Raw genomic sequence first — 12947 nt, forward strand, 5'->3', positions numbered from 1 at the left:
ATGTGCAATGAGCTCATTATGAGATTTGCAACGAGCAGAATGAGATATATGTTAACAAAGTGTTTGACGAGACTTTTGAAATTCGAATTACATACGTATGCTTTCAAAATAAGCTTGCCGTGCGCAAGCACGTGGAAGTCTCCGGCAAATGTTTGTACAGTTATAGTAAACGGCTTAGTCTTCAGTGCCAGCGGCAATTCATCTAATTTAAATGCTTGATTAAATGAAGCTTTCCATATTGCATCACGTAAATGCGCGAGTACACAAATTGAAATTAATAAGATTTAATTTGTAAAAAGCTATAACATTCTAGCATTATAAAAGACGCAAAAAACATGAGACAGAATTCATAAATAAGATCGCACGCGCTTGTGCGTCTTTTGCTTTTTTTTAATGTGATTTTTTAGCGGAAATTTTATTTATTATTTTATTTATCTATATTTAGTTATTATTTTAGTTTTTAAAATTAATTTTAAATTATTAATACTTCAATAAACACCATTTTATTGATATACAAGAAAATACAATACGGAAATCTAAGATACATTTTCTAATATTTATGGAGTCACGCATAAAATATGGAAACAAATATATTAACAAATTTGAATTATTCTTACGCTTGTTGTAATAGAGGTCCTCCTCCAGGCGCGGTCGATTTCTTCTTTGCTTGTCCCTTGGCATCGACGTCGCCATTCTGGTCCTCGTTTCTGTTCACCTCGACACCGTTGTTATTCGTCTTGTTGCCCTTGACGTTGCCATTTCCGTTTTTCTGCTCTACGGACGATGCGCTACCTGAAGTATGAAAAAAAGAACGTGAGATGCCAGTGCAAGAAGAGCTATCGAGATAATCGTCCTGAGATTAAACACCGTATCCCGACTTGGTAACGTCCTCTCAAACTTGACGAGTACTTCATCTTGCACATTCAATAACCGTTTACCCGCCAGCTGCTCGGCAATCTTGCCAGGCATTTTATCGCACGTTACGACGACGACGACGCGGTAAATGTGACATAATGCCAGAAAAATTATGGGTCTTAACGCGACATTGTATGCACTTTGTTACGGTAGGAATTTCCAAGGAGGTCACAAATTCCGTTATTAAGATGCTGGTAAATAGTGAAATTACGACGCCCAGGAAGCTGGCATGCTTTCATTCCAAAAGCGTTTGTTAATGCGAGCCAGCATTCTCGCATTAATCTCTTTCTTGTGCGTGGGTAATCAAAAGCGCATTAATTAATTATAAACAACCATATATACTAATTAGAGCACGTACACACTGCTCGTTCTCACAAATATCGAGCACATTAATAATTAACAATCGCTCCTTGCACAGCAAATATGTTACCAAATAAAAAGAGTCTTCTTAATTATGCCTGAATGAAGAACGTACAAATTAAAAAATTATTTATAATTATAATAAATACTATCTGCTTCTTTGCATTATTGCTTGATTTCTAGTCGAGCGAGAGAACGCACACAGAAGAGAGATGCGTGCGAAGAGAGAAAAGAGGGATGGCAAAGTTCAACTTGTGCGATCTCATAAACACGCTTAATCTTATCGGCGACGAACAAGCAGCGTGACACTTTGAAGGACCGCCGCTGCCGGCGTTCATCAAGGAATACGAGTTCGAATCGCGAACCGAAATAGACTTAACCGTTAGCTTAGCGAACGGACGTTTAGGGAGTTAACTAAAAATAGATTTCGCCAGCGGCAGTGAGAGAGTTCGAAGTTCTCGAAATAGAGTAACGCGTGTGGGGCTACCTCGTAAAATTTTCAGCGATATTGACTGCGATCAAGTGGCGAACGCGTGACTTTCGGAGCGCGATAATTGTACCATCGCCAGTCCAGAATTAAAATTAGTACGCCGGCTTGGTGTGCAGTACGGTGATACATTTTCGATACAAACGCAGTTAAACGAGTGAGATATCACAGGTGCCTAACTTGTATATCCCAATATTTTATTTAAACGAGGAAGCGAGAGAGAGAGAGAAAGATGTAAATTTGCAGTATGGCTGTGAGCCAGATAGTACAATGTGAAGCACCAGCATCTATTCCATTTGGCTATTTAAGTGAAAAGTGTAAATCAATTATAATATTAACAAAATGCCAAACTCGTTACTTGTTTCTTCTAAGTTATAAAAAAATTTTCATTCGACGTGTAATCGCGAAAAGATATAAAAATGTATCAATTTAGTATGTCTAAAACGTAGTTTGATTAACGAGAGCGTGGTCGCACGACGTGTATCACTGCATTCCATACAGGAAGCATGAAAAATTCACTGGATAGATATTTTTAAACGTTTACTCGCTCGTAATATCAATCCATCATGCAGAAACGACGGGAAAATAATCTGCGATCGATCTAAATTTATTTCGTAGACAGGAATAGTACTCCGGCGATGGAGAGCATCGTGCTTTTTCGGCCAGTGCATAATCTCGTTATGCACTTCTGGTCGCGTGTGCGAACAACAGTTGCGATTATACTCTAAAATTTTTTAACAGCCTCCTCAGCCCCGCTCGCATCGGGTCAGGAAATTATTCTATAATTTATGTGCACGCGCCGTACACGTCCCTTCCATGGCAAATCGAATTAGGGCGCGCTTTAACCCGGCGTAACGAGAAAAATGCCATCGCGGACCAAGACAATCGAGACGCCCACATCCTCTCCATTGAAACGCACTTAATTTCCGCAGAACGGCGTAATTGGGATCTGCAGTCACGACATTCCAATTTCTATCGTCGTCGATTAACGATCCAATTGTTAGCGCTAATTGCGGTTAACAGTACGTGAATAATTGGCTTGCAATTTACATTATCGATGTCATCAACGCAACGTCCAAACGGCAACGCCGTTTAATCTGCTTCGAGGGGGAAGTTTCACGACGTGCGACGTAAATTGACGCAGGATTAAAGTCGAGGCGCTATTATCCGAGCCAAGTAACTTTAGAACAAGCGCAACTCGATCCGCGATAACGATCTCCTCGACGACAACACCACGGGGTGATGTATCGTCACCGGGACACGCGAATAGTATATTCCCATTCATTGGCACGCGAAGCCGTGGCGAAAGGAGAATGAACTCGCATTACAATGAAACACAAATAACTCGGATGGATGCGACGCGTGAACGGTGCGAGACACAGTCTCGTCTCGTCTCGTTGTCGTCATTGCAAAACGCACGTGTGCAGCTTGCCACTATAAGTGGGTGGACGACACGCAAAAGCACACGCGAGAGAAATGCCAATTACACTCGTCCCACGTAGTGGTTCGAGTTCACATTATATCCCTTATGAGAGCGTACGAGATATTCGCGGGGGCAGTCGCGAGTTCTCCCCCGAGATATCTCCCGTGGTCGACCTCGTTTCGCCGAAAATTCAATACATACACGGACATACACGAACATACGTTTTAATACTGAATTATTAATGTTGAGAATGTCCTGTTGCGGTTACGCTGATACCGAGAACAACTCTTGCGTTGGGAAAATAAAGCTCGGGATGAGATAGTCATGTTAAGCACTCGGCGAGTGCGCGTGTGTGCAGCTGCGATTGAAATTTTATTAAAGCAAAAATACGATTTTCAATTTTGATAAGTCTGCTACTGATTAAAAAATTCCGATGTGATAAAATTTAATCTTGATAATATTTCTTTGGTATTTCGGTAATTTTTCAATTTTCAAAGAATTAGATATTTTGCAGCATGCGTAGTCGTATAATCCGATTAAAACTTCGTTTTCAATGTCTACGGCTACCGTGGCAAAAGTGCATGAATGCAGAAGAAATACTCTGCATGTGCGTATTAAAATGCAGTGCTATGCACGTAGCAGACGTGCGCGTTGGAGTAACGTAATGCAGCGGCCACGCAGGATCGTGCGGGGAAAGATATTTTTAACGATGCTCGGCGCCACAGTTATATTGCGTTTCACGTATCAGGTGATAGCGTGGATGATGCATCTCGCTATCGTGACGCCGGAAGAATCTCGCGAAACGCGCATTCATATCGTAGCTGTGAATAAAGCGATTTGCGCTCCGACAAGTCCATCGAAATTCGAACAAGGCAATTTCTCCGGTATCACCAGAAAACAGAAAACTCAAATCAAAAAGTACCGTTATATATGTTTCTTATAACGCGCCCTTAAAATATATATAATAATAATAATAATAATTTAAAAAGCTATTAAATCTGAATAAATAGTTAATTAAAAATGTCACCGGCAAAAATATTAATTGCTTCTATCGATTGATCCATCGATTCGCGTCGTATTATATTACATCATTAACAGTAATCATTGTATTAAGTCATTAACTAAATAATCCGGATCGCATTTAAATGGTGATATAAATATTATAGCGATGTTTTGGAGAATATTACCTTTTGTTTTTTTAAAGGTTGTCTATTCTACTATAAAATAAAATTAATATACCACAAACTATGTTGTCATAAGTACGTGTTTAGCTTGATTCATCGCCAACTAGACGCGATTCGGATTACTTAATTAATGACCTAATACAATGCAAATACGTGTACACGCATGCACGTTTTTGGTCAGCAATTTTCTCTCGAAGTGTGTACATGCGAAATAAAGGAAGGAAAATAAGGCTGCCGTGCAACCAGAAAATTATTTTCCGGGCCTTTTGACGTAGCGCACGCAACAAAGTGTAGGCTCAACGCGAGTCTACTCCCGAGATGCAGGACTGTAAAACACTCGAGACCGTGAGACGATAGAAGGAACATCGATTACAAACATTCGCGAACGAAAATAAACGAGGAGGAGTGTACGCGATTTTTCTTAAAGACCGGCCGGCAGAACGGCTCACCGACCTTGATGGTCCGCCGAGCGTGCTTAATGTATGGCTGAGGTAAAGTTAAATTGAGACGAACGCCCTTTAATTAGAATGCGCTTTCATTTTCCTCGGACAATTTTATTCACAGTAAACAGCCAACAGCTGCAATTGCCATCACCGTCGCCGTAACGAATCCGTTCGGGAGTATTTCGCAAACATAACGTTTAATCGACAGTTCTGATATGTACACTGATAAAAATCGATGCAAATTTACAATGGAAATTTACCTTAATTTTTAGGATATTTACTAAAAGTGTGTATTTTTTCTCTTGGTGTAAGTGAAAATACAGGAATTTTATGAAAAATAAACTAAATCTGGTATTTTTACACATTATTTGTAAATTAGTTTCCCGTATTAAAAAATTTACCCACAAAATTACATATATGTACTTAAATTTCACTTCTATACAGTAAATTTACAGTCTGACGTGGGATTTTACTTTCAGTATCGTGATATGACAGTATTTCAGTAAAATATGGAGTATGCTTATATAAAGAATTTCATCATCCTAACATGCGCATGCGGTGCTTGCATTACAGTTTTGGCCGTATAGAATTCACATTAGAAGATCTGGTATCACTAAACAAAAAAAGAAGATGTTACAATAATTCATAAGTTAAGTCCATAATAAATCATGTATTTTTAACATCAGATAGTAAACTGAAAAACTATTTAACGGAAACTTGACTCCATTGGAATAGTAATTTTAACGTTTTGAAGTAAAATTACAAGTCATTCTGAAACTCTTTTACAGCGTGTATCGAAGGTTAAAAATGACCACCGATTTTCACAGGAAAATGGTGACAAATTTTTATCAGTGTACTTTTGCTGGATATGCTTTGCGTGAATTGCCAATCAATTTAGAAATTAAAATACATGCAGGGATCTGCTTTTCTCGCTCGAAAATCATGGTGATGTTATGTCAATCAGTATCTGAAAAAGAATATGCGATTAATTATTTGCGAAATACGATGTATGTAATATACTCACGTACCGATGTTTCATGTAAACGCATGAAAAGTACTTTTCATCAATTGCTAATTCTTATTACATTTTTGTTAAGATTTATAAATTTTTACGTATAAAATATAAGACTATAAATATATGTGGTGAAAAATCTATGTGTACGAAAAATATATGTAAAAATGAAAAAATAAAGAAGAAAATTACTGAGAAGTAAGAAATAATTCAAAGAAACAGCGAATAAAACTTTTCTTGGTAATCAGACTCTAATACTCTCCATTTCGCTCTTCCTTTTCCTCGCTTTAACTCTCCATTATATTGAAGGCTACTTTCTCCTATCCTAACGAACGTGATTGATCATTAGTTAATTCTTGTTCTACAAGGGAACGGTTCTTGAAATGTATCTGAAGAATCTGCCATTTATCACTGGTAAATAAATTTCCGGAAATTAATCCAAGCACTTTTGCTTGTGATACAATGAGAAATTTTATCGATATAGAAAATATGCTTCATTCACTTTTAGTCGGATCTAGTGAAGCCTGGCGTCATGCCGAAGGTCGGCGTACATCGACCATGAGCGTAATTCCGAAATTCCTTAAACCGCCTACGCTCGATACGATGCCAACGAGCTCATACAAAATGCTATGAGATTTTTTCGATGAATCTCTGCGAAGCTCTGCCAGAAACGTGCGTTTGGCAGAGCAACGTGATGAGAAAATCCAAACGTGATCTATTATAATAAATCATCAAATCACCAGAAGCTAAATGTGAAATGACAAGATTAAAGTAACGAATGCAAAATTCGGTTTCATCGAAAAGATATTAAAAACAAAAGATATATAATAATTATCCAGATAGCGCCGAAGAGTATAAGTGAACGGGGAATTTTCCGCGAGTTTCAGGCAGTTTTGTTATGTCTGTGAAGTTGGCACGACGTTCTACAAATATCGAAAAAATACTAAGAGTTCTAATAGCACTTTTCATAGTTCTACAGTTCCTGATAAAAATTAAAAAGAGTTCCGCATTGTTTCTATTAAAAATTCAAAATTGAAAATATGTCGTGCTAACTTCGCGAATCTAGCACGACACTCTCTCCTCTAAAGTACTAAAACGCGTTGAAAATTATTATTTTTTACTAGAGTTCCCGATAGTTCCAATCGAGATTCACATATATATACAATTTCAGATCGATATTCCACCAATTAACAATTTTTGAATAATTTTTTATATCTGCGTCTAGCACGACACTTAGTGAAAATGCGTCGTGCTGATGATTTTTAGCAGTTCTAACGATAGTTCTCGACAGTTCTGAAACAGTTCTATGCAATAGAGTTAGTTTCAAGAAGAGTTCCGGTCATTAATGATTGTTTAGACAAGTTTTAACAGTTAAGTCCAGCACGACACTTAGTGAAAATGCGTCGTGCTGATGATTTTTAGCAGTTGTAACGATAGTTCTCGACAGTTCTGGAACAGTTTTATGCAATAGAGTTAGTTTCAAGAAGAGTTCCGGTCATTAATGATTTTTTAGACAATTTTTAACAGTTAAATCGTGCTGGACATACCTGTTAAAAATTGTCTAAAAAATCATTAATGATCGGCACTCTTCTTGAAACTAACTCTATTGCATAGAACTGTTGCAGAACTGTCGAGAACTGTCGTTAGAACTGCTGAAAATCATCAGCACGACGCATTTTCACTAAGTGTCGTGCTGGACGCAGATATAAAAAATTTTTCAAAAATTGTTAATTGGTGGAATATCGATCTGAAATTGTATATATATATGTGAATCTCGATTGGAACTATCGGGAACTCTAGTAAAAAATAATAATTTTCAACGCGTTTTAGTACTTTAGAGGAGAGAGTGTCGTGCTAGATTCGCGAAGTTAGCACGACATATTTTCAATTTTGAATTTTTAATAGAAACAATGCGGAACTCTTTTTAATTTTTATCAGGAACTGTAGAACTATGAAAAGTGCTATTAGAACTCTTAGTATTTTTTCGATATTTGTAGAACGTCGTGCCAACTTCACAGACACAGTTTTGTTTTGACAGAAAATAAATAAAGTGCTCAATTGTTGAGACACGTGGCATCAAAGATCTGAAACTTTCGGCGAAGATAATTTTCTTCAGAATATTTATCCAAATAATCGATTCTGTATTAAGTCCGAATTATCGATTCTAATGAAGAAAATAAATTAAAAGTAGATATAATGTAACATTTTATATAAGCTCGCGATCGAACACGGGCTTACACTGCAAATCAGACTTTTTAATACTTGGCTACACTGTAAGTTTTACAAGTCAGGACGATTACTGTGCGATACGGCGAGCCTTATCACTGTGCATAGTAAACGACCGGTGACGTTTAACTACAAGCTGCAGAGTACCGTCACATGCGTTAAGTGCACGATAAATGCGTTGCGGATACATTCGCGAGACGATTGCACCGCTAAGTTGCACGATTGGCCGAAGACCAAACCAGATGAAGTGACCAGATGAAGAGAGAAAGATATAATAGAAACCGCTTGATAAGCATGTTGCTTTGGCAAGTTCTTGCACAGAACATGCGGAAGACGTGCGCGAATGCGCGTATAATGATAATCAGCTTGTCTTCAAGATGCGAATCTTTTTCATATAATAGTCAGAAGATATTTCCGAAATTACACAAGAGATAGTGTAAATATAAAATAATTAATAAAATAGATATGCATCTGAGGATTGCCAATTGAGAACGATTTGAAGTATCATTGATGTTTTACTTGTGCTTATGCTAACGAATATAGAATGTGAATTTATAAAACAACAAAAGATAAATGCAAACATCGCAAAAAGATAACGCGTAAAATAGATAAGAAAGGCTGTACGAGAATAATGTTTCTCACATTCTTTTTAATGCATACTTTATAATAATTTTATCAAGTCTCTCTTTCCATTTTTTTCCTAAAGAAATGTAATTCCCATTTATAAAACGTTCACCGTCCTGCGTTTATCTCTTGAATTATACCTTGTTGCTAATCACGTTGCACGAACTCGCGAGGAGAAACGTGATAATAAGAAAAGTTTATCTCTCATACAGGGATACAGAATCAGCGGGCAAACGAAATTACGAGATGAAATAGATTAACGCTGAGTATAAGTCCACGTCCCAAAGGAAATGTATCAGTGATGAAAGTATCCACGGTTAGTGAAAGGAAACTTAATCCAAAGTCAGATAACATTTATATCAATCTATCAGGCTCTTACATTAATTTGTAGTTTTTATGCAAATTTACTTCATTAATCTCATTTACGCACCGTTGACGAGTTAAAGGCGAGATAAGGTACCAAATGACTCTCTCCATTTCTTTTTCTCTCTCCTCTACAGAACATTAATTAATCAATAGTGATATTTGTGAAAAATGAACAAATTTGATCGCAAGAATTATCAATTTCAACAGCTGGCAGCGAGCTTTAAAACGAATCGTCGAGTGCGAGGAAAATCTAGACCAATCTCGTCGAGACAAAATGAAAAGCCAATGCGACCTAACTTTTCATATGTAACGTCGAAACTTATTGTCGACTTTTTACTCAGATACAGTTGTTACACACGTAAAGTGCATTGCACAAAGCAATGCTGTGCAAGTTTCATGTTCGCAGAATGTTCACAGAAACTTCGACAAGCATGTAACATTTACAATTTCGTATCGTTTATGAAACATACAGACGCAAATGTGAAGTGATTCCGGTCAGCGCTTCAATTTGAAAACGTGCGACGGCGCACGTTGTATATTTTAATAACTTTTTTGAAAAAATAATCCTTTGTGTGATGACATGACACGCAGAGACGAGGACGGGTCAAGCGATCGCTGGAGGCTCAATCATATATATCTACATTCGCATTTATTCAAAACGAAATAGAATGTGCAGCATGTAGATGCATGCAACTATGTAATCTCGTGTAGTCCAAGCTGCTTAATTGAGGTGACATACAGCGAGGAAGTCTCCGGCGTAGGCGATGTCGTGAGAACAGGTCGAATGCAATAAATGGGACGCTCAAGGACATTAAATATGAAACGAGCAGAATGGCGACGAAAGATTCACGCGACCAGTGCTCGTTTACCTTACTGTCGTGGCCTCGGGAACTACGATTTATGTGTCCGACGCACAACGAAATCAAAGAAGCCTTTTATAAAGGCTCTATTACGCTGCAATTATCAAGGAATGTCTGGTCATGTGCAAAAATTCCCAAAATTATATGAATTTTCCTTTTACATAAATTCAAACATGCATTTTTGATAAGCAATATCTGTATATATTAAAATATCTGTAATAATAAATAAACTGGATAAAAATACTCTGTTATACATTATTGTTACATTATACGATATTAAATATTTGATTAAGAGGAATCTAGAGTAAAAACTCTGAAAAAATAAATCCCGATTTGTATAAACGATAAAATTATTTAATTTGATTAATGTAAATCTTGATTCGTTTAACAAATTGCTCGTACATACAAACATATTATACATACACGTACGTATTAGTTTTAAAATATGGCTTATGGATGAATATTATTTTACGAACGAGTTCATATTTTTATATAAAAAAGAAAATAAAGTTATGTTGATATTAGTCCATCTGACACATTGGCAGATTTTAACTTGATTCTCATTCGCTTATGTCATATATCATATGTCCAGTGCCTTCATGAAGAAAAACCGCTTTTCAAGCAATGTTACTCATAACCACATCGTGTATAAAAATCGTGTGATATAAATCGTTAAGCTCAAACAAATTATAAAAATGATTCCGACATATTCCATGACAATTTTCCATTAATATAATAAATTATTACCTTCACGCGCTCAATAAGAAAATCATTTTTCATCGTGAAAGATGGATATAATATCGCGTTGCTGTTTATTAACACGTCGAGGCATAAAATCGTTTCGTTGATCGCGGAATCATAAATTTCACGCAAACATGGTCACTACTAAAGGAAAATGCACTAACAGCACGACCTCCATAATTATTCACAATTGCTCGTACCTGAAATTAATTAATCATCGCGCTTAAAGCTGCAGATGTTTAGATAAATTGACGTCATATAATGCGAAGGGATCGAAAGCGGGACGACAGGTATCGATGAAAGGAGACTCGTTCATCGAAGAGCAGTCTTCCCAGGAAACTCGACGATAATTCTCATGGGACAAAGTAAGATAACGCAAAGTGCAATACACTGCGTGGCGAATCGATGTCGGTTACCATTTAAATTGTACGTAACCGTCTGGCAGCAATCGGAACGTAACTTTACGCTATCTTCACAGTTAACTGTTCTGCCCAGATATCGAACTGAATTGAACGCGATAAGTAATTCCTGCTAAAAGGAATTATGTTCCCATGTAGAATATCAGTTCTATAATAAGTTCGGGGATAAATTTATTCATTCATTATCTTCAGTTAAAGAGAAATATTCATTATCGTATGCAGAAGATGTACAAAAAATGATCAAATTTTACGATAGATATATTGTCAAATGTAGTGAATATGCAGATTTTTCATCCAATAATGATACAATTAGATAAAAATTCATAATTATTTGATCACAAAATGTCACTCATGCTGTCATAACGAAGCAATTGCTATTTTATTAGCCATAAATAATGAAAAGACATGATTATACTTAAGTTTCTTACATGGATATGATTATTAGCATAAAAAGAAGAAATATTTGTATTAAGCGAACGAAATGAAAACAAGAACAAATCATTAACGCTGTAAGATAAAAATTTGATGTTATCGCTTTAAATTGACGCTTTTATTATTTAAATTAATTAATTAATAATGTAACTGCCACAAAAGTGGTCTTCATATTTTATGAAGCGAGACTCGTTGATGCATGATTAACATGCGCGAGTAACGAGGAAGGGATAATTAACTTTAACGCAAATTTGCACGCTCTTAACACTATATAATATAAGGGCATTGTACAGGTATTGAGGAAAGTTAGAGTGACTGTTTCCGTAATAACGTTATACGTACAGTAAGCAATTCATCGATGTAAAACGTCAATAAGAACCAAAAATGACTTTTTCATCCAAACTGATATTTTTTTCCTTTATTATTCAACACGTTAATATAAGATATTGCATGAATGCTTCAACTCTTTTTTACGTATACAATATTCAACGAATCATTATTTAATCTGATATTTCGAACGATGTTACATTATTAACAATGTCGCGACGCGTAATAAATGTTCCTGCTTGATAAATTGTCCCGTCGTGTCGTATCTCAATATCATCGCGAAAACCTTGAGGCAGTATACAAGCTGTGATACGCAAATTTCATGGGAATATATGAGAAGTTAGTTCATGAGAGCAACATATATTAATAATATAAAATTAATAATATTAAATAAAAACGCGTGAAAGTCTTCGGTATAAAATATAGTTTTCTGTAGAAGTTTCAATCGAATTAGAAATGAAAAACTCGATTTTCGCCTCGAGAAATTTGTTATTTACAGCCAATATAATAAATGCTGGACGTTTTATACGAGTCCCTTTAATATTTCATGAGACAGCATCCCACTGTAGAGACGAGATTCATAAAATTAGCATAATATAAAAGAGAGAACAAAAGTACCGTCGTATATATACATATACAAATATAAAAATATGAAGACACGATAAATAAATGAGAGAAATGTTTGCCAGAACATGGTCGTTCAAATAAGAATAAGCGTATCGTAATGCGAAGAACGAGCGAGTAATCGTAAACCAGAGGGAAGCTCGTTTGTTTACCTTGCACCGAAGAGCGAGGAGTATGAAAGTGGAGTATGAAATCGCTAAGAAAAATAAAAAAGTTAAGAATAAGACGAACGACGGAGATTGCTACGCTCTGCATCAACTGCGTTTACATTTTGGGCATTTATTCAATATTTTCCGAACTCGGCAAGTTTAATGCTATTTATGTAACTCCTTAATATTTACAATAAATACTCGATATCGTATTAAAAAATCCTCTTTAGCCATGTCACACGTCGCGACAATACAACACGTTACGTATAAGGGCAGCTATTTAAACAAAGAATATTTTATTCTAATTTTGTATGGCTTGTTTAATATACACGTGATGACGTCATCGTAGTCCATT

The 12947-nt window shown here is 36.2% G+C and overlaps 1 protein-coding gene across 3 annotated transcripts in view; it reads right to left on the bottom strand.

Moving 5' to 3' along the window:
* The window catches only part of LOC105277812, a 40034-nt gene that overhangs the window by 3400 nt on the left and 23687 nt on the right, over positions 1-12947 (bottom strand). For all 3 annotated transcript variants that reach the window (XM_011336449.3, XM_026972885.1, XM_011336446.3), the window contains one exon: positions 618-792. In XM_011336449.3, coding sequence (XP_011334751.1) covers positions 618-792 — 175 coding nt within the window. The remainder of the gene's footprint in view (positions 1-617; positions 793-12947) is intronic.

This window comes from Ooceraea biroi, chromosome 1, assembly GCF_003672135.1.
Source record: "Ooceraea biroi isolate clonal line C1 chromosome 1, Obir_v5.4, whole genome shotgun sequence".
Classification (NCBI taxonomy): domain Eukaryota; kingdom Metazoa; phylum Arthropoda; class Insecta; order Hymenoptera; family Formicidae; genus Ooceraea; species Ooceraea biroi.